This window comes from Rhincodon typus, chromosome 9 (genome assembly GCF_021869965.1).
Source record: "Rhincodon typus isolate 14 chromosome 9, sRhiTyp1.1, whole genome shotgun sequence".
NCBI classification, from domain to species: domain Eukaryota; kingdom Metazoa; phylum Chordata; class Chondrichthyes; order Orectolobiformes; family Rhincodontidae; genus Rhincodon; species Rhincodon typus.
In genome coordinates this window covers 52,910,380-52,931,382 of record NC_063340.1, presented here as the reverse complement: position 1 = coordinate 52,931,382, position 21,003 = coordinate 52,910,380, and the positions used below count along the sequence as shown (strand labels likewise).

The window sequence follows — 21,003 nt, the reverse complement described above, 5'->3', positions numbered from 1 at the left end:
GTGAAATTCCATACGGTGTCTTCTATTCCAACTTGCGAGAAATTGCACAAATAAATCTATATTCATACGCCATATAGGATAATATGGTCAGCTGCATTGCTGTTCTCATGTTTAGGTCTCTTTAAAAAATCCAGGTTCTGTGCGAAGGTGATAAATCTAAACTGAGAGCCTTAGTTGGATCCCTTCAGATGTTAGAATTTCCCTTTACGGGCAAAACTAGATTGAACTGGACTAGAAACTGCACAAGGAATCAGTGGGTTTAGTGTTGGGGGCACTTATCATAGGATATATCATCCTAAATTCAGACCAGTATTAATGATTCCAAAACACCCCAGGGTCACACTCAATAAAACAAAATATGTTACATATAACGATGACAATCAAAGAATAAAGGGGTGAGGATATCTTGTGAAGAAGGTATGTCCATGTAACTGTTGTGTCTGGAATCATCTGAGAAGTGGAGTTAATTTCCTCAAAGAAAGGTGTAACAAATCGGTGCAGACATTTCTTTTCTTGTTTTTGGTCTTGTGTAAAGTGGCTGGTTTCATATTGGAAAGTGTGCCACCTGTATTGACTTGCTTGACTACATACCGTAGAGGAATTCTTTTTCCTTCCCCTTTTCTATATAGAAATGTATGATTGGAAGAAGTCACCTTGTGCTTTGTTGCATTCCTTAAAAGGACCTGAAATATTCAGTGACAACATCCTCGACAGGCTCTGTGTCATACGTGCTAAGGGATGTAGTGCTGCAGAAAAATCCAATACATTTGTGGTTTTTAAACCTATTACATATGTAGTGATTGGAACCAGGTGGACCTTATTGACTTAGGTTCTTGATTGGGGTTGTTGATCTGGGCCAATCAGGAAGCCCTGGCTGACCAGTATAAACAGTTCAGGGGGACTGACTCTGAGCTGGCTGGCCACAGCCAGTGTACTGTGCACAAGTAAATAAAGGGTGACTTAGTGATGGGATACCAGCCTCTGTGCAGTTATTTCAGTGCCAATGACAGTGGGATTGAGGACGTAACCATGCAGAAGCACCTACTAGCTGAAGCCCAACTGAATTCCAAGCAGGCACTGCAACAGGCTTTGTCATTAGAAAATATGGCAAGTGGAGCATGGGAACTACAGGGCATCCCAATGGAACTGGACACCCTCACCTGTCTGATTTGAGCTTGGGGAACACCACTTGACTGTAGGCAATCACAGATCATATGCCGAACAGAGGGACCCTAGGCCAGCCCACAACAAAGTCGAGCCTTGGCCAAGTGGCTAAAATGCTCTTCAGGATCTGGGCCGGCAAGCCATCATAGTTGCTGCCAGTATGCAGACATGAGACGTGGGAGTCCTACAAAGTCTGACTTGAGTAAGAAAACTCGTAGGCTGATATGCAGGAGAGTGCACATCCTTGAAACCCCCCCTACATGTGGCTTGGAGCAATTAAATTGCTCGGCGATGTCCAAATCAGGACCAATTTAAAATTTAAGGTTTGGTTAAATGGTCACCCAGTTCCCATGGAGGTTGATACCAACGCAGCTGTATCTGTGGTTACAGAACCTGTGCTTAATAAGATTCACTCGGGACTCCAACCCTTAAGTTTGTGGAAGACCTGGGCCAGACTGAGAACATACACTGGGGAACCATTGCAAATTAAGGGTATGACTTTGGTTCTGATCTCCTATGAGGACCAGTTGATACAGTTACCACAGATGGTAGTAAGAGGCTTGGGCCCATGCCTGTTGGGGCAGATTTGGTTGAGAAAGATTCATCTGGATTAGCTCAACATTTTTTGAGTGGACAGGGGGTGCCTTGGTGAAGTCCTAGTGAAATACCCAGGAGTTTTTCAACAATGGCTTGGGACTATCAAAGGGGCCAAAGCCAGCTGGCATGTTGACCAGGATACAATTCTGTGATTTTTTTTTTGCAAAGCCCACCCAGTGCCATTCGTTGTGTGGGCAAAAGTAGAGGCAGGAATCAAGAGGCTGGAGAAGTGAAGGAATCATCAAACCAGTGCAGTTTGCAGAATGGGCCGCACCGGTCATACTGATTGTGAAGCCTGGTGGCTCAGTTCGCCTTTGTAGGGATTTTTAAGCAATAGTAATCTGCTTCTCGCAGCTGGATAAATACCTGATCCCTCACATAGAGGACTTGTACACAAGATTGGCAGAGGGACTGTCTTTTATGAAGCTGGACACGAGCCACGTCTACTGCAGTTGGAACTGGATGAGGAGTCCCAGAAATATGTTACTGTTAATACCCAAAAGGGTTTATACCAATATACAAGACTGCCATTTGGGGTATCATCAGCCTGTGACCTTTTCCAGCAGACCATGGAGAACATTTTACAAGGGCTACCCCAGGTTGCCATTTATCTGGATGACGTACTAATAACCAGGAAGGACAATAAAGAGCACTTGGACATTGTGCTTAGCCATTTCTCCTAGGCGGGCGTATGCCTTTAGAAGGGAAAAATGTATGTTCCAGGCATTCCCAAGTGACCTACTCGGTTTGCAGATTCAATAAAACAGGGTTACACCCATTGGAAAATTAAGTAAGGGCGATCAAAGGAGCCCTGGCTCCCACGTCTCTACTGGAGCTTGGGTCTTTCCTTGGGTTAGTGAAATATGATAGAAAATTTATAAGTAATCTGACCTCTATCTTGGCATCCATACCCCTGCTATTGAAAAAGGGTCAGCCTGAGAAATGGCTGCATAGCCAAGAAGTAGCCTTTAGCGTACTGACAAAGCAGCAATTGTTAGAAAGTGGAGATTGAACACCTCTGAGAACTAAAACCAAAATTCCCAAACAGGAGCACCTCGCCTTATAAACTGTTAAAAAGGAGTGTGAAAAGTGGTGTATCCTGCTTCTCAGCAATTTCTAGTGGTTGAATAAGACAAGTCCCTGACATTCACTTTACAATCAACAAGCAACAATTTATTTATCTAACTCTCTAACAGTGAGCAAATTAGCTGAACTATTAACAAATGAAGTAAGTCCTTCTAACTACTATTCCTGAATAAAATGAGATTGTAATGGTATGCTGTTCCAATAAATATAAGTCCCACTTAAATAAAAAAAAGTCTCTCAAAATTACAGCTAGATTGCATGTCATCCAGAATGTTCTCTGCCTCCTCTGTTGAATCGGCTGTCAGGAATGCCTTCATTCTTCTGTCAGGAACATTAGCTAGTTGTGATGTTTGTACTCTTTGATTTAGATGGTGCCTTCTGTAAGGCTTTAGAGAAGAGAGCTCTGGCAGATAGCAGTTGGCTATCCTGTCTTTGTCCAACTGCCGTCTTCTTTTATACCCTTGATGACATATCAATTTCTTATATGAGGATTGGTCCTATGTTGTCAAAACCATTGGATTTAAATTTAATAGGGTTTTTGATATCTAAGTGCCTGATTCAATTTGGCTAAATTCAGAACTTATCGACCGGGTAACAAACCAAAACTGGTGCTTGGCCTGCTGACTATGGCCTTATGATACAAACCCACAAGCTGCTGCCCACAGACATCCTATTTGAATCTCTAAGCATAGAAAAAGCATATCATCATCTTTTAAAGGGACCACAACACTGCCTTCCCCTTTTAACATTTGACAAACACCAAATTCTAACTTTCTGCCTCCCAATCCACAAGCACACTACCCAACTTTGCAACACTGTTGTCTTCTAAGCTGTTGGCCCACTATGATCCCAAGCAAGAGGCAGTGCTGATTTGTGATGCCTCCCCGTACAGTGTAGGGGTAGTGTTGGCTCACTGATGGCCCAATGGAGAGGAACATCCAACAGAATGTGCTTGCCGGACTTTGGCTGATGCTGAACGCAAATACGCCCAGATAAAGGAGGAAGGTTTGGCCATCATTGTACGTGTGAGTAAGTTCCACCAGTACCTTTTTAAGAATGGTAATTTGTCATATTAACAGATCACATACCCCTGCTAGGGCTATTGAAGGAAGACAAGGCAGTGCTGCCCATAGCATCCGATTCAATTCAGCGTTGGGCCCTTATACTTAGCTCATACAAGTACAAGTTAGAAACACTGTTCAGGAACCCAAGATGCCCCGAGCTGCCTCCCATTGGCAGTTGCTCTACCGATGGTGCCTCTCCCGGAAGAGTCCGTTCTGGTTTTAAACTCGGAGATAGTAGGAACTGCTGATGCTGGAGTCTGAGATAACAAGGTGTAGAGCTGGATGAACACAGCAGGCCAAGCAGCATCAGAGGAGCAGGAAAGCTGACGTTTCGGGTCTGGACCCTTCTTCAGAAAATACTGGACACCCTTCTGGCCACTGCTGACAATATCTGACTTTGGACATAAAAATGATCCTGTCCTAGCAAAACTAAAACAGCTGGTGGTAGTGGGAGACGCCAAAGGGCCATTGCAGCCAGGACTGAAACCTTTCAGGACCTGTTGAGACCAGATCGCTGCAAGGAAGGCATATTACTGTGGGAAGCAAGGGTGATTGTCCTGAGTAAAGATTGCTACTGGAAACTGGCCAAACTCCACCATGGTCATCCAGGGGTTTCCAAGATGATGATGCTCGCAAGAAGCTATGTCCAGGGCCAAGATGCTGACAAAGCTGCGTTGATGGAGTAGTGTCTAGAGTGCCACCAGTGGCAGCCCCACATTCGTGGGAATGGCCAGGTAAACCCTGGACCCAGGTTACATGTCGACTATGCCGGTCCTTTCATGGGCTCAATGCTCCTGGTCATTGTGGATGCCCATTCAAAGTGTTGGATATGCATAAAGTCCGTTCAGCAAACTCAGGGATGACGGTTGAGAAGCTGCAAGCATCGTTCGTGATACACTGACTCCCAGAAGCATTGGTCATGGACAATGGAATGTCATTTACCAACAGTGAATTTGAGTATTTTCTGAAATCAAATGGCATTCGACACATAAGAATAGCTCTATACTATCCATCGTCCAATGGTCTGGCAGGGAGAACAGTCCAAATGTTGAAGACAGGCTTGAAAAAGCACCCTAAAGTGTCACCTGATAACGAACTGTCCCTGTTCCTGTTCGATTATAGGACCACCCTTTACGCAACAACAGGGATAACTCCAGAGTTGCTGATGGGGAGGAGACTCCACACCTGATTAATCGCGATAGTCCCAGACCTTTTGCGGGGGGTGGTGGGCATTGGTGGGAGACAGTGTGAAATGGCAGCAGTAACATCAATGCCGGCCACATACCTCCTCTAAGCGAGAGAGATAGTTTAACTTGGGGGATGAAGTTTGGCGCCAGAACCACAGAAATGGCCCGGTATGGGTACGAGGCGAGGTCAACGCAAGGTCAGGTCCTGTGACCTACAAAGTTAAGGTAGATGATACAGTCCTGAACAAACATATGGATCACCTGAAAGCTGTTACCTCGCAAACAGGGCACAAGCAAAACATATCTGGCCTCTCAGAACAGCCAGATGGCCTGTCAGAAACTGTAGGCTCACAGCCTTCATCTAGTGTTGAGGAAACTTCGGAGTCCAAGATGGATGCAGCCTCAATACCATTTCTGCTGGAAGAAGAGGAGGAAAGTCTTCTGAGAGGCTCTGAACGCAAGAGACCAGCTCTGATCCAATACACACCACCTGCATCAGATGAACTGGTCCTGGGGCAAAAATGTCACTGGAAAAGCTACAAGATAAACACCAGGCCTACATCCCCGGATTTCAGGAGGGAGGGAGGGATGTAATGATTGGAACCAGGTGGACCTTGTTGACCATGAGGTCCTTGATTGGCCCAGGTTAACAACCCCAATCAGGAAGCCCTGGCTGATCACTATAACCAGGAGATTAGAATCTCCTCAGTTCAGGGAACTGATTCTGAGCTGCCTGGGCCATAGCCAGTGTACTGTACACAAATAAATAATGGGTAGCTTGGTGATGGGATACTGGCCCCTGTGCAGTTATTTCAACATGCAAAAGATTTGCATGCTTTCATTTCCAACGAATAAGAGAAAAACTGAAAGCACAGTTGTGATGCTGCAAAGGAGATGGAGGAGGATAGAACTGTATTTTCAGGAGCCACTGTTAATACACAAATGCCATGCTGTTGTGTTAATTCAGTGTTATGACAGGGAAAATGTGACTTTTTATATTTTGGGGGAAATAACAAGTATGAGGAAATGTCACTTTGGAGGATGACTTTTTGAGAATGTAACTGATGAAGTGTATCAGGAAACATAGGAAATTGAAGTACCTTCGACTTTATTGAACCTCCAGGTGGCTAGATATCTGACCCAAATTTACGTCCATTCTTATTGTGGTGTCATATGGAAAACTGCAACCAGCACAAAAATCATTCTGAATGTTTACGTTTAGTCTCACCGGTTGCCTTTTCAAATTGTCTGTTGCAGGATTACACATTACCTTTAGTTATCGTTCTGTTTGTTTTGCCTGAAATGGAATGCTGGACTGTATCCAGAGCAACATTCCATTAACAGAAGGTATAACAAGAACAGACATGATATATGAAACTGGATTGCTTTTCCCCCAGGAGAGAGAAATTGTAAAACTGCTCTTTGCAAAGAAATACTGTAACAAGCATAAGTTAACTACAACTAGCCATGGACAAAATTGAGCCACTGACATTATTCAGTTAGACTATTTCTTCCTGGCTAAATCTCTGCATACCAGTCGTTGTTAACGTTTTAAGGAGCCAGCTATGTTGTAGCTTTGTGAAGAGTTTACTGCTGTGGAATAACATAATTGCATTGCTCAGGCAGTTGCTCACAAGGTGAGAGGTTGCCAGTCCACACCCCTAAGAAGGTATTGAAATTGTTTGCTTCAGGATCTCCGTATTGGCATCAGGTTTGCCAGAATTGCGATCTGCTACATCATGTGAGGTCCAAGTACATGAACCAAATTGTTGATTTCTTTGGTGCAGCACCTATTTTACTTCTGATTTATGTTTTGTATGCAAATTTCTTTTGAAGTAACAACATAAATGCTTTGTGCAACAGATCAGAATTAAAAAAAAGTAACGAAAAGGCAGATTCCAAGCCAACGGAATCATATATAAATTGCAGCTGCATATACATGTATGTATTTTCACTTTTACAAAATATCACTAAAGTGTAAGGCCTTTGTCAGCGAAGAGTCTACTATGTTACTTAAATATTCCTAATAGTAAGGTTAGACTTTCTATGGTTGTGGTACAAGTATGAAAATTACATGGACTATCAAGTACTAATTGGGAGATTCCAGTTTGATTTATTGATGTATTTCTTTAGAGAAGTTATTGAAGAATTATAACTGGTGTCATGTAGAACGTTTCTTTTAATGCTCTGGATATTCTGTTTCATACTATACATTTGCCTAGAATTTGTGTACGCTTCTACCATCGAAATACATCATTATGTGCACCAGCACAGACATTCTAAAAAATTGAATCACAGATGATTCAGGCCATTATTCACATTGGACCAAATTTTCCTGTTGGGTGATTTATGACTAAAAGTTTGCTTTCACTTAAGCAAATATCTTTTTATTGAACTTTGCCAATTTATTTGGCTGATTCAAAACAAGAATGGCTTTTGACATTTAAATGCTGGTTGAAATATTTCTTACATAGAATATAGGAACAGGAACAGGCCACTGAGGCTGTTGAGCCAACTCAACCATTGAGTTAGATCATGACTGCACATCTACTTGGATGGTATTTAAATTTTTGATAGGTATTTATTATTTCTGTACATTCACTAATCTCTGGTTCATTTAACAATATTGACCACTAATTTAAAATATTGATCTATTTTGAAGTTAGGATAACTGGGACAGTTTCACCTGCAAAGACAATATCTTAAAAATGAGTTAAGGAAACATTAGTCAATAGATCTGGGTTGACTTTTCAATATAATTCTCCTGCAAAACACAATTTTAAAATGAATTTCCAATCACCATTTGAGAACAATTACAGTGTAGATGCCTTTGGACAACAGGTACTTGTGCTAACTAATGCATTACTCATACTGGGTGCAGACATTGCATTCCTTGTGTTAGAAAACAAAATAAGTAACAGATTTGTGGAAATTCAACATGTCAAAAATGTAGTTTAAAATCCAGACTAAAAAGTGGATGAATATCTGTTCACATGCTCAAAATCAGAATTGATAGAGAGGTTGCTGCCTTATTGGAGTTCTCCATGAAAAATTGATGTAAATCTACATTGTGGTGCTTGGTGTAAAATGCTGTACCTGAGCAGAACTTGCATACGGGTGAGAAGAGGCACCACTCATTAGAGCTGTTATTGATGAAATTAGTTATTTTTTATGGTCAATATAGCCTCCAACTACTGAGTTACTGGTTGCTGAAGAAAACTGATCATGTGTGAAACGTTGAAAACCATTTCCAAGTACTTCCTGCATAATTACATTTGGTTTTCCCTGATGATTGCGATTTCAACTGCAGTTTTTGTAATTGGTTTCCTTCAGACATGTAAGCAGGTATCCATAATTACTCCCAAAGTTTGGTCCTAAGATGTCTTTGGCTGTCACAAGGTAGCATAAGTTCTGCCCAAGTCTCCAATCTGCTATTAAAACTGAGCCTGTGGGGAGTGTAGGACTTGTGTCCTGTGTATTTGCTGAGATCCGGAGCGAAAAAAGTGATGGTGCATTACCACTTGAAATAGGCCCTTGAAATGGGAACAAAAACAGAATTTGCTGGAAAAGCTCAGCAGGTCTGGCAGCATCTGTGAGGAAAAAGTCACAGTTAACGTTTTGGGTCTGGTGACCCTTCCTCAGAACAGGTAATTTGAAATGGGTCCTGGCCCAACATTGCAGCATATAATTGGTGGGCAGCCCATTCATGATGCAGTCACCTGGGAATCCCATCAAGCTTACTCCAGTGGTTGCCCAGCCCTCACTGTGGTGGGGGATCTGTTTTGCATGCCCAATTTCTACTCCAACTTGAAATTATTTTTGGTGAAATGCTACATGACATTGTACGTATCTCCCAAGTCAATCAGAAAGAAAATAGGCTAAATATTTTCAATTTTTCTCTCTCTTTACTATCTGCTTTAAAGAGTCTGGCTGGTATCCTATCATTGTTCCTGCTATATCCATATTTCATTGGATAAGCCATCTTTTCTCCACTGAAATATTTGTAAGAAGTGCAGATGCTTGTGCTGTTTCAGTCCCGTAAATTGACAAAACAATTTTGCATAGTACATTGCAGAGTGCTTGGTTCCAAGTTTGAAATTCCTATGTATCTAATCTGCCAACGGCAACGAAAAAGAAAACCTGTTCTGGGTGTGTTAGAACCAAACCTTTGTATTTGAATGAATTGTAGACAAACAAAAAAAAAACTCAAACTATGTCTTGATGGCTATTTATTGAAAGTTTTTTTTTGCTGTGCTGATTTAAAATTTTGGAGCATCTCGGCAAAATACACCTCAGTCTGCCTCTGTTCCTTTATGAATGCTTGCTAAGGTAAAAAGATATTTTTAGATCTCTTTACCAATTTGTTTAGGTTACTGAGAAGTATGCTGTCGGATCCACATAACTGATACTCTGAACTCATTAACTTGCTTAATTAGTGCAAGTTTCCCTTTAAATCAAATGCATATGACTTTTTTAAGAAGTCATTTGTTAGACGATTTTGTTTATCTGTAGTGACCTGGAATGGATTGATTTTCCTTTCAAAATGAAAAAACAGTTTAAAAAAAAGTTATTTGTAACCTTAATCCTATGTAACACAATTAAAACAGTCTACGACGGACAAATACACACAAATTATGAAGTAGGTACTACTTAAGTTCTACAAAGTATGTATAAAGTAAAGTTGAATAATAAACAATGTGTGTAAATGTTGAGGTAGTGAGATACTATACATTCAGTCACTACATAGATTTAAGTAATAAAAGTTGAAAGAATTATACAGTTACAAGTTAAACTATTGTTACAAAGTTAGCTCTAATACAGAGATTACAATCAGGTAAATGCAACTGCTTCTCTTCTAAAACGCTAAATTTAATACAAAGCTAATGCATGATACAACTGCTACTTATTTTTTCTTGCCTTGTGGCAATAATGCTACTTCTAGCTGTCCTTTATTGCTAACACCAGATTTCTGGTCTGGATTTAATGAGTTGAGTGCATATGAACTTGAAGTTCTCGCTATGTAGCTCTGTGAAACAAAAATCATCTAAACTAGGATCTCTTGGCCTTTGCCCTATACTTGACTAATGAATGTGTTGCCTTCCTTCTGTTCAGAATCCCATGGTGCATTCCTTTGTCAAGTTGGGTCACATGAAATTACAGTGCTAACATCTCAAGGAACAATTTAAAGGAATATAATAGATTAATTGATGAGTTTACGTCAATTGCGTGATTATAAAATAAACTGATCATGAGACACCAATCACACAACTAGTCCTACAACAATAATGAATGGACACTTGTGCCAATATTAGGAGAGTTGTCCCATGTAGTAACACTGTATCATATCTTTCAACTAATGTACTAGATTCTACCAGAATGTTGTCTGGAAGTATCTTGTCTTACCAGCAGTCAATAGATGTGAAGCTGGAACACCACAGCAGGTCAGGCAGCATCCGGGGAGCAGGAAAGTCAACGTTTCAAGCTCCCTATCTACATTTGTGACACAACCCATGCCCTCCACCTTTTCCAAAACTTACAATTCCCCAAACCCAACACCTCTTCTTCACCATGGACATACAGTCCCTTTTTACACCTGTATCCCTCACACAGACGGCGTAAAATCCCTCCACTTCTTCTCACATAGGCCCAGCCAGTCCCCCTCCATTGGCACTCTCATTCACTTGCCAGAACTGGTCCTCCCCCTCACCAATCTTTCCTTTTCATTCTTCCCACTTCCCACAAACCAAAGGGGTGGCTGTGGGTACCTGCATGGGCCCAAGCTATGCCTACCTCTTTGTAGGAGTCGTGGAACAGTCCCTCTTTCACAACTACACCGGCACCATCCCTCATTGCTTTCTCTGCTATATTGGTGACTGCATTGGTGCTGCCTCATGCTCCCAAAGGAGCTTGAACAGTTCATCAACTTCACCAACACCTTCCACCCCACCCTCAAATTCACCTGGACCATTTCTGACACCTCCCTCCCCTTCCTGGACCTCTCCGTCTCCATCACTGGAAACTAACTCACTGCCACTCAACCAACATCCATTTTAAACCCACTGACTCCCACAGCTACCCTGACTATGCCTCCCCTCACCCACCCTCCTGTAATAATGCCATCCCATACTCTCAATTCCTCTGCCTCTGCCGCATCTGCTCCCAGGATGAAGCGTTTTACTCCAGAACATCCAGATATCTTCCTACTTTAGGGACCGGAATTTCTGCTCCTCTGTAGTTAAGGATGTCCTCAACCATGTCTCCTCCATTTCCTGCACTTCTGCCCTCAAAACCCCTCCCCCAACACCCCTCTCCCAACAACAAGGATAGAGTCCCTTTAGTCCTCACATACCACCCCACCAAACTCCGAATCCAACGCATTGTCCTTCAACATTTCCAGCGCCTACAATCAGACCCCACCGCCAAAAAGATATTTCCTTCCCCACCATGTCCACTTTTCACAGAGACCGCTCATTCTTTGACTCCCTTGTCAGCTCTACACTCCCCACCAACTTCTCCACCACAACTGGTACCTTTCCCTGCAACCACAAGAGGTGCAACACCTGACCGTACACCTGCCCTCTCACCTCTGGCCAAGGCCCCAAACAATCCTTCCAGATCCGGCAGAGATTCACCTGCACTTCATCCAACCTGATCTGTTATATTCGTTCCTCCCAATGTGGTCCCCTGTATATTGGGGAGACCAAATTCAGACTCGGGGACCTGTTCGCGCAGCATCTGCGCTCTGCATGCACCAACCAATCCGACCTTCCAGTTGCCATCCATTTTAATTCCCTCTCCCATCCTTGGCCTCCTCCACTGTCAGAGTGAGGCCAAATGTAAACTGGAGGAACAACGCTTGATATTCACCTCAGGAGCTTACAGCCCAGCGGCCTTAATATTGACTTCACCAGCTTCAAAATCCCTCCACCCTCAGCTTTATCCCATGTCCAGCCCTCCCTGTCCTCCTCACCTCCCTACTTGACCTATCCTGTCCATCTGCCGACACCCCATCCACTCCACCCTTCCCACGGACCAATCACAGTAACCTCCTACCTGCATCCACCTATCACCATTCTACCCACACTTCAACTCCCACTCCCCAATCCCTCTGTTTACCCCTGGACTCCCCTCTCCCTCCCGAATCCTGATGAAGGGTTTTGGCCCAAAACGTCAACCGTTGCTGCTTTTCGGATGCTGTCTGACCTGCTGTGTTTTCCAGATTCGCATCTATTGACTCTGGCTTCTGGCATTTGCCGTTCTTACTGTCTCCTTGTCCTACCGGCAAGTTGGATCACCAGAGCTGGTGCTAGAGTGATTTACAGTTAAGCAGGTATGGCTTTGGGAATCCTCTACATTGACTGTTGATCCAATGAAGCCATGTGACATCAGCACAAACATCAGCGAGGAAACGTGTTGTTAACAACCAAACCCCGTTCCCCAAACTGATGAATCATTACTCCTCCATTTTGAATATAAATTTAAGGAAACACTGATGATAGGAGGCCACAAAATGTACACTGGGATGGTGGATTTCATAGTTCGACACCATGAATGGTGCGAGATCAGCACTGCTGACCTAGCTGGTTAAGTCATGTAAATCTGCTGAACTGGGCCTGCAGCCGATGTTGGAATAACCAATACGAGGGAGTAATCTACATGACTTCATCCTCTGCAATCTATGTGTCATATATGAATCTATACAGGACAAAGTTGGTAGGAATAACCACCATGCTATCCTTGTGATGAATTTCTATTTTCACACTGAGAACACCCTCCATTATGTTGTATTTTAAAAAAGGATATGTTTTGAACAGACTTAGCAGTTCAAAGCTGTATATCAATGAATTGCTATGGACCATGAACAGTGGAATTGTTATTGAATCACAGTCTGCAATCACCTGGCCCACCGTATCCATCAGTCTACCATTCCCATCCTTTTTTTTGAGCTATGTGTTATTTATTGTAACATATCTCAAAATAGTGAAAAGTGTTTTGTCGCCACAATACGGTGCCATTTTGAGTTAGAAAAACAAAAGAAATTGCATAAATAGGGTTCATCTTCTGTGCAAGGTGTCCCAGGCCTCAAGGAGTCCACATTTCAGGTGCCCCACAACCAGGAATTTCTGCAGTCCATGAGCAATACCATAACCAAAAACGAGCTACAACTTGATGAACATGGAAGTATTTGCATGCTAAACAGCCATAGTGGCTTGCTATAGACAGAGCTAAGAGATCCCAGAATTAATGGACGAGCTTGGAGCTCTGCATTCTTGGTGTAGCCAGTCAATGATGGTGGTGCAAACTGAATAGCTGAATGAGGAAGTTTCATTAAAATCCTCATCCTCAACATTGGAAGTCACTAAAGACCTGTCTGCCACATTTGCAGCTCTCTTCATCCAGAACTGCCAAGTCAGTGATCCATCTCTGCCCTCTTCCGACATCTCCATCATCACAGGTGCTAGACTTTATCCAATTCGATTCGCTCCACTTGATATCAACAAATTGCTGAGCTTACTTGTTTTGAGAAGGCTATCGGGTCTGACAACAACCTAGCTGCAGTGCTGAAGATTTGACTGCCAGAACCAATTGCACTTCCTGTCAAGCTGTTCCAGCACACTACAACACTGGCATCTACCCACCAAAATGGAAAATCACCTACTTATAACCAAGCCACAGAAAAACAGGACAAATCCATATTGGTCAATTACTGCCCCATCAATCTACTCTCGATCATCAAGAAGGCAGTGGAAGATTTTATTGACATTACTTTTGAGGACCGCATTCTCACTGATAACTTGCTTGCCATTGTTCATTTTGGATTCTGTCTAGGCCACGGGATTGCAGACCTTAAAAATACTCTGATCCGAACATTGAAAAAGGAGCTTAAATCCATAAGTGAAGTGAGATTAAAGTATCTGCCCAGGGTGTCAAGGCAGCATTTGACCTCAGTGGGGCAACAAGAAGGCCTTGTAAAATTGAAATCAATGAGAATCAGCCAGGGAAAATTTCTTCACTGTTTGGAATTATACCTTGCACAAAATCAGTTATGGTTGTTAGAGGTCAGTAATCTCAGTCTTGGCATCAACTACATGAATTCCTCAGATTAGTGACCTAGGCTCAAATCATCATCTTTTGTTTCATCAATGATCTCTTAGTAATAATTCCAGAGTGTTCAGTTCCATTTGCAACTTCTCGGACACTGAAGCAGTCTGTACAGGAGTTGTATGACCCAAAGCACTTTCGCTATCACGGAAGTGCCAGGCAATGATCATTTTCAGTGAGAGAATACATCCATCTCCCTTGATGTTCAGTGGTACTACTATTATTGAATTTCCCTACCATTAATATTTGGGGTTCACTGTTGCCTTGGAACTTAACTGACTAGCCACATAAATACTGTAACTTCAAGAGCAGATCAAGGCTGGATTCTGTGCCAAATGACTCACCTCCTTGCTTCCCCCAAAGCTGTTTCAATCACTACACAACACAAATCTCGTTGGCCCTTATGTTAGCTGACATTGTTAGAAGTTATCATGTTCTATCCCCCGACCTTCAAATCTCTCCTTCAAATCTGCAATCATCCACTGTCCTCCCAATGAACAAATCCTTAACCCCTCTACATTCTTGCAACCTACTGTCTATCTCCAGCTGCTGCATCCTTTCCAAGGTCCTAATTGTCTTCCAAATTCTTCAGATGAAGAAGGGCAGGTGGGACATGCAAATCCTCGAGCATCCTGACTTGGAAATATCATTCCTCCTTCAGAATTGGATCGAAATCCTGGAATTCCCTACCTTACACAACAAACACCTGTCTATAGCAGACAGAATGCAGCAATTCAAGAATATGGTTCACCGAGGACAGTTGGGGATGGGCAATAAATACTAGCCTTTATATAGATCAGTTGAGCTATCAGCAGAAAAGTGGCAGATGGAGATTAATACGGAGAAATGTGAGGTGATGCATTTTGGAAGGTCAAGTACAGGTGGAAATTATACTGTGAATGGGAGAACCCTTAGGAGTATTAATATGCAGAGGGATCTGGGTGTGCAGGTCCACAGATCACTACTGGCAGAGCAGGTAAATAAGGTAGTAAAAAAGACCTATGGCATACTTGCCTGCATTGGAAGGGGCATCGAGTATAAGGATAGACAAGTTATGCTGCAGCTTTATAGAACTTTAGTTAGGCCACTTTTGGAATATTGTGTACAGTTCTGGTCACCACACTACCAGAAGGATGTGGATGCTTTGGAAAGGATACAAAAAAAATGTTTACCAGGATATTGCCTGGTAATGGGGGATTTTAGCTATGAAGAAAGGTTGGATAGACTGCATTTGTTTTCACTGGAATGCAGGAAGTTGAGAGGCGACTTGATAGAAGTTTATGAAATTGTGAATGGCATGGATAGAGTGGATGAGGCTTTTTCTGAAGGTGGAGAGGTCAGTTACTAGGAGATACAGGTTCAAGGTGTGAGAGGGGATGTTTAAAAGAGATGTGACAGGCAAGTTTTTCACACAAGATGGTGAGTGTCTGGAACACGCTGCCAGAGGAGGTGGTGGAAGCAGACACAATAGCAACATTCAAGAAGCACCTGGATGGATACGTGAATAGATTGGGAATAGAGGGATACGGATCCTGTAAGTGTAGACAGTTTTAGTATGGAAGGGCATAATGCCTCTGCGCAGGCTTAGAGGGCCGAAGGGCCTGTTCCTGTGCTGTATTGATCTTTGCCTATGATGGTCATTAAGCATGAATGAAAAAAAATCCATATAAATGCCAATTGGCATATTCTTCATGACCCCTCCAGGAGACTATTATGCATAATCCCGTTTGAGTATTTTCTTGAATCTTAGGATTAGGACTTGCTTTCGGAATTGTACTGCTACTAATGTGGATCCTGAATCATGTGACAGAAGTGGTACAATCACAGTCAAAAACTCAGAAATGTTATGGGTATGATTATTATTACTGTGATTTCTGAACAGGTTGTAAAGCAACCAACTGCGTATTAATTCTACCCAATTTAGGATTTGGCTGGATAGAATATTTGAGTTGCTGAGCAGAAGGGTAAAGCATCGAGAGCTACAAGTTTGCCCATAGTTGTAGGTGTGCAAACAATTTAAGATAAAGCATTGATAAAGTCAAGCATAATTTCAACTTTTTTTCTTCTTTAATTTTGCTTGACATGCATGTAGGGGAAGTTGTGGAAGCTAAAGGGTGGTTAGTTCTGCTGGCCTTAAAGCAGAATTCGAAGGCTGTAAGTCCACTGACTGACATTTCTCCAATCTTAACTGTAGCTAAGGATGCTGTAGAACCACATATGCTGAAAGCTTGTGATTGACAATAGCTAAAATAATTGTACTATTTCCATATTTATTTCCATATACTTTTTAGTAAGGCTTTTGATAATCATTCATGACAAACTAATCAAGAAAGTAAGAGCCAAGGGATCTAAGGTAAAGTGGCATGTTAGATCCGAAATTGATGAAGTGACAGGAAGTAGAGGAAGATGGGAGATGGGTGTTTCAGTGACTGTAAGTCTGTTTCCAGTGAGGTTTCACAGGGTTCAGTTGATAACGCCTTTGCTCTTTGTGGATTGCATTGATGATTTGGACTTGATTGTACAGGATATGATCAAGAACTTCCAGGATGGCATGAAAATTGATAGGGTGGTGAATAGTGAGGAGGATAGCCATAAACTATAGGAAGATATGAATGGACTGGTCAGGTGGGCAGAACAGCGGAATTCAACCCAGAATAGTGAGAGATAACGCACTTGAACGGCTAACAAGGCAAGGGGTTACAGTATATGAGTGGTAGGATTCTGGAAATTATTGAAGATCAGATAGACTTAGTTTGCATGAATCTTGGAGGGTCAGATCTATGAAGAAGAATTGGATACATTTAAGGTTATTTTTCTTGGAGTGGCACAGGTTAAGAAAGGACATGATAGAGGTCTATGTGATTGAGAGACATAATGTCGATAGGATGGCATTTTTTCTACTGGTAGAGAGTTAATAATCAAAGCATATAAATTTAAGGCCAGAGGTAGAAGGCTAAGAAGAGTGTTGAGAAATATTTACACTGAGAGGGTGGTGAGCGTCTGGAACTCACTACTTGAAAATGTGGCTGAATCAGAAACCCTTGGAACATTTTAAGCAGCATTTAGACCTTTGTTTGTGTTGCCATACTCTCCAGCACTATGAGCCAAGGGCCGGAAAATGGGATTTGTGTGTTCAGATGTTTTGGTAAACAGCATAGACATGATGGGCCAAATGATCACCTTCTAAGTTGTCAACAGCTGAGTTAATAACCGAATGTCTTATCATTGTTGAATAGCAATTTGAGGTTTATAGAAAGAAAAGAATTCCTGGTAAATCATTTACTCAAGCTAGCCTGCCCCAAATAGATTAAATACTCAATGGTATATTAAAAATCCGTTGATAGCTTTGTACCATTTCTTAAAGTCTAACATGACTTTATGATTGACTTTATGGCTTTATGATATGCAGTTAATGTGGTATGTTACTGGCATGCATAAAGAATGTGGGCTATGAATGGAACATGTTTACACAGGAACCTGCTTTATGACCCTGGTTAACGAATGAGTTTTGAATCATTTAAAATCTTGCCCCACTGTTAATCTCAATATTGAAACAGTCCACTACCTATTGGCCCTGACTCGCAGCCAATGCATCAGATCTAAGGTTTGCAGTTCTACCACATCCAGTTGTGCATGGTGGTGGAGAATTAAATAAACAACTAACAGACAGAACAGGATCCACAAATATCCCCCATTCATCAATGAGGGAAGAACCCTGTGACAGTTCAAAAGATGAGGTTCAATCATTTATGTCCACCTCCAGCCAGTGTGCTGACTGGATGATCCACCTCGGCCTCTTCCTGAGGTTAGCTGTATCACAGATGCCAGTCTTCAACCAATGTGATGCATTCCACGTGACATCAAGGAAAGGCTAAGAGCACTAAGTACTTGAAAGGTAGAGGTCATGTCAACATTTTGACAATAGCACTTCAAGATGTGTGTTGCAGAACCAGCCGTGCCTCTAGCAAAACCTTTTTCACCTAAAGCCCAGCACCTGTCTGGGAATGTGGAAAATTGCCTGTTTTGTTCTGTCCACAAAAAGTAGGACAAATCCAACCTGACCAATCACTGTTCCATGTCTCGATCATCAGCAAAGTGATAGAAGAGTTTGTCAACCGTGCGATCGAGCTGCATTTGTGCAGGAATAAACTGCTCACTGATGTCAGTTTGGGTTCCAGCAGGGCCACTTGGCTCCTGACCTCATCACAGCTTGGTCCAAGTATCGACAAAAGAGCTCAATTCCAAAGGTGATGTGAAAGTGACTGCCCTTGATATCAAGGCAATATTTGACCAAATATAACATCAAGGAGCTCAATGGGAATTGAAGGGGAACTTCTCTCTGGTTGGTCTCGTACCTGGCTAAAGGAAAGTTGTTGTTGTTGAAAGTTAGTAATCTCGGCTCCAACACACTTCTGCAGTAGTTCCACAAGATAGTATTCTTGGCCCAACCATCTTCAACTGCTTTATCATGACATTCCCTCCATCATAAGGTCAGAAGTTGGGATGTTCCCTAATGATTGAACAGCACCATTCATGACTCCTTAGGTACTGAAGCAATTGATGTACAATTGCAGCAATATCTGAACAACATCTAGGCTTGGGGTGATTAAATAGCAAGTAACACTCGAGCTACGTAATTGCCAGGTAATGACCATCTCCAAAAAGAGAACCCCACCTGTGTCTTTTGGTGCTGAATACCTCAGGATGAACATCTCGAGGATTTCCATTGACCAAGAGCTGATCTGGGCCAGCCACTTAAACAGTGACTGTATGAGCCGGTCAGTGGCCAGGAATTCAGCAGCGAGTAACTCGCCTCCCATCTCGCAAGTGTCTGTCCACTGTCTGCAGAGTTCAAGTGTGCTGGAAAACTTTCCATTTACCTAGATGAATTTAGCTCCAAAAGCATGCCAGAAACTCTGATTGGCATCCCATCCATTCCCTCATGATCGACACACAGTGGCAGCAGAGTGTACAACCTGAAAGATGCATAGCGGTAACTCATCAAGGCTGCACCTTCCAATTCAGTGACCTCCCGCCTAGAAGGAAAGGGCAGCAGATGAATCGGAACCACGCCACCGATGGGTTCATTTCCAAGCTCCACGCTATCTTCACTTGTTGGGTCAACCTCCTAGCACTGCCTTCTTAATAGCACTTTGGGTGTCTGTACACCACAGGGATTGCAATGGCTTAAGTAGCCAACTCTCCATCAAGGGCAGTTAGAAATGGGTGATAACTATTGACTGAGCCAATGAAGCCGACATACTGTGAGCAATAAAAAGTTATGTTGTCTTATTGCAACATCACTACAGTATTGGTGAATATTCTTCCCCCTCAAAAGCTGACCTTCAATGACTTTCCCTGATTGCTGTTGCCAATTTATACTGCTTTGTGAGTGATTGTGGTGAGACCAAGATCTTTTGAGCACTGAAGTGCCCTGACAATTCTCCAAGCTGACTTTCAGCTGTGCTGCATTAAATTCTACATATGATTCAAAGAGTGCTCAAAGAATAAATTCTCAGGAATTGTTAACCTTTTCTGAAAACAATCTATACTTGTTAGTAACTATACTTGTTATCTTATGTCAAATGTGTATCAAATGTTAGTTTATATGTCCATTACAAAAGAGCTATCCATTTCCATTGCAAGAATTGGATTTTCCTGAATTAAGATGAGTCTTAGATGTTTGAATATTCTTTGCCTCTAGCTTTATTTCTTATGTTCAAAACTGTCCTTTCAAACATGGTTCTAACCTAATCTCGATCTCATTGTTCACAGGAAGTCTGAAATATTTAAATGTCACCAGGAAAGGGGTAGCTGTTTCCACCCTCAGCAGGAAAGGAGCTCTGAGACAACAGGCAAACTGTCTGAAGGATTTCATTCTGGGAGAGGCAGCTTTTGAGGCTAGTGAGCCATGCCTTTCAGGCTGAAATTGAGGAGGACCAGGCGGTACAATGTTCTGAGCAAGAACTGCTTTGTGACACGCATACAATTGCTGGATAGCAATGTCATTGAGTGCACGTTCTCCGTGGAGAGTACAGGACAATATTGCTTGGAGGCCGTGGCTCAACGGTTGGAGTTACGTGAGGTAGGTGAACTTAATGTGTGAATCTTCTAATAATAAAACGTAGGCTTAAAGCGTAACTTTGTTTTTCACAGATAAAGGTACACCTTGGAATTATACTCCAGATATTTTCAGAACTGCTGATAAAATGTGAACTATGCGTCTATTAGGTGTAATGAATCACCATGTATGTCAATTTTCTTTTGCATGATGGTAATACAGTAATTTCTCAACATCAACTTATTTATAGGAGGAGTCTTTTGCTTCTAAGGAGGAGAAATTTGGGTATTTGAGTGAAACAGTTGGGAGCGGATCTGCATGCACAGAAGTAAAATGTTAATTAGAAGTCTTGCTTTTTATATGCATCCAACTGCTTTTTTATGTGTTCAGTCTTACAAGAATTATATTTCATAGAATCATAGAATCCCCACAGTGTGGAAAGAGACCATTCAGCCCATTGAGTCTGTACCAACCCTCAGAGTATCCCACCCAGATCCCCCACCCTATCTCCGTAACCCCGCATTTACATGGCTAGCCTGCACAACCCTGGACACTGAGGCAATTTAGCATGTCCAATGCACCTAACCTGTATATCCTTGGACTCGATTTACTTTGGTTTTGTTTAAGCGTGGGATTATGTTTGACTTTCCACATTTCTGTTGGATGTTAATTTACTACCATCCTTAACAATTGTAGATAATTTTAATCAACCTGCTGTAACTTGTCTTCTGGAGCAATGGGA

General features: G+C 42.2%; 1 protein-coding gene across 1 annotated transcript in view; it reads left to right on the top strand.

Moving 5' to 3' along the window:
- The window catches only part of LOC109927539 (protein tyrosine phosphatase non-receptor type 14), a 241,753-nt gene that overhangs the window by 74,740 nt on the left and 146,010 nt on the right, over nucleotides 1-21,003 (top strand). Inside the window, exon 2 of the mRNA XM_048601325.1 lies at nucleotides 19,976-20,285. Within this exon, the coding sequence (XP_048457282.1) occupies nucleotides 20,112-20,285 (174 nt within the window). The 5' untranslated portion in view covers nucleotides 19,976-20,111. The remainder of the gene's footprint in view (nucleotides 1-19,975; nucleotides 20,286-21,003) is intronic.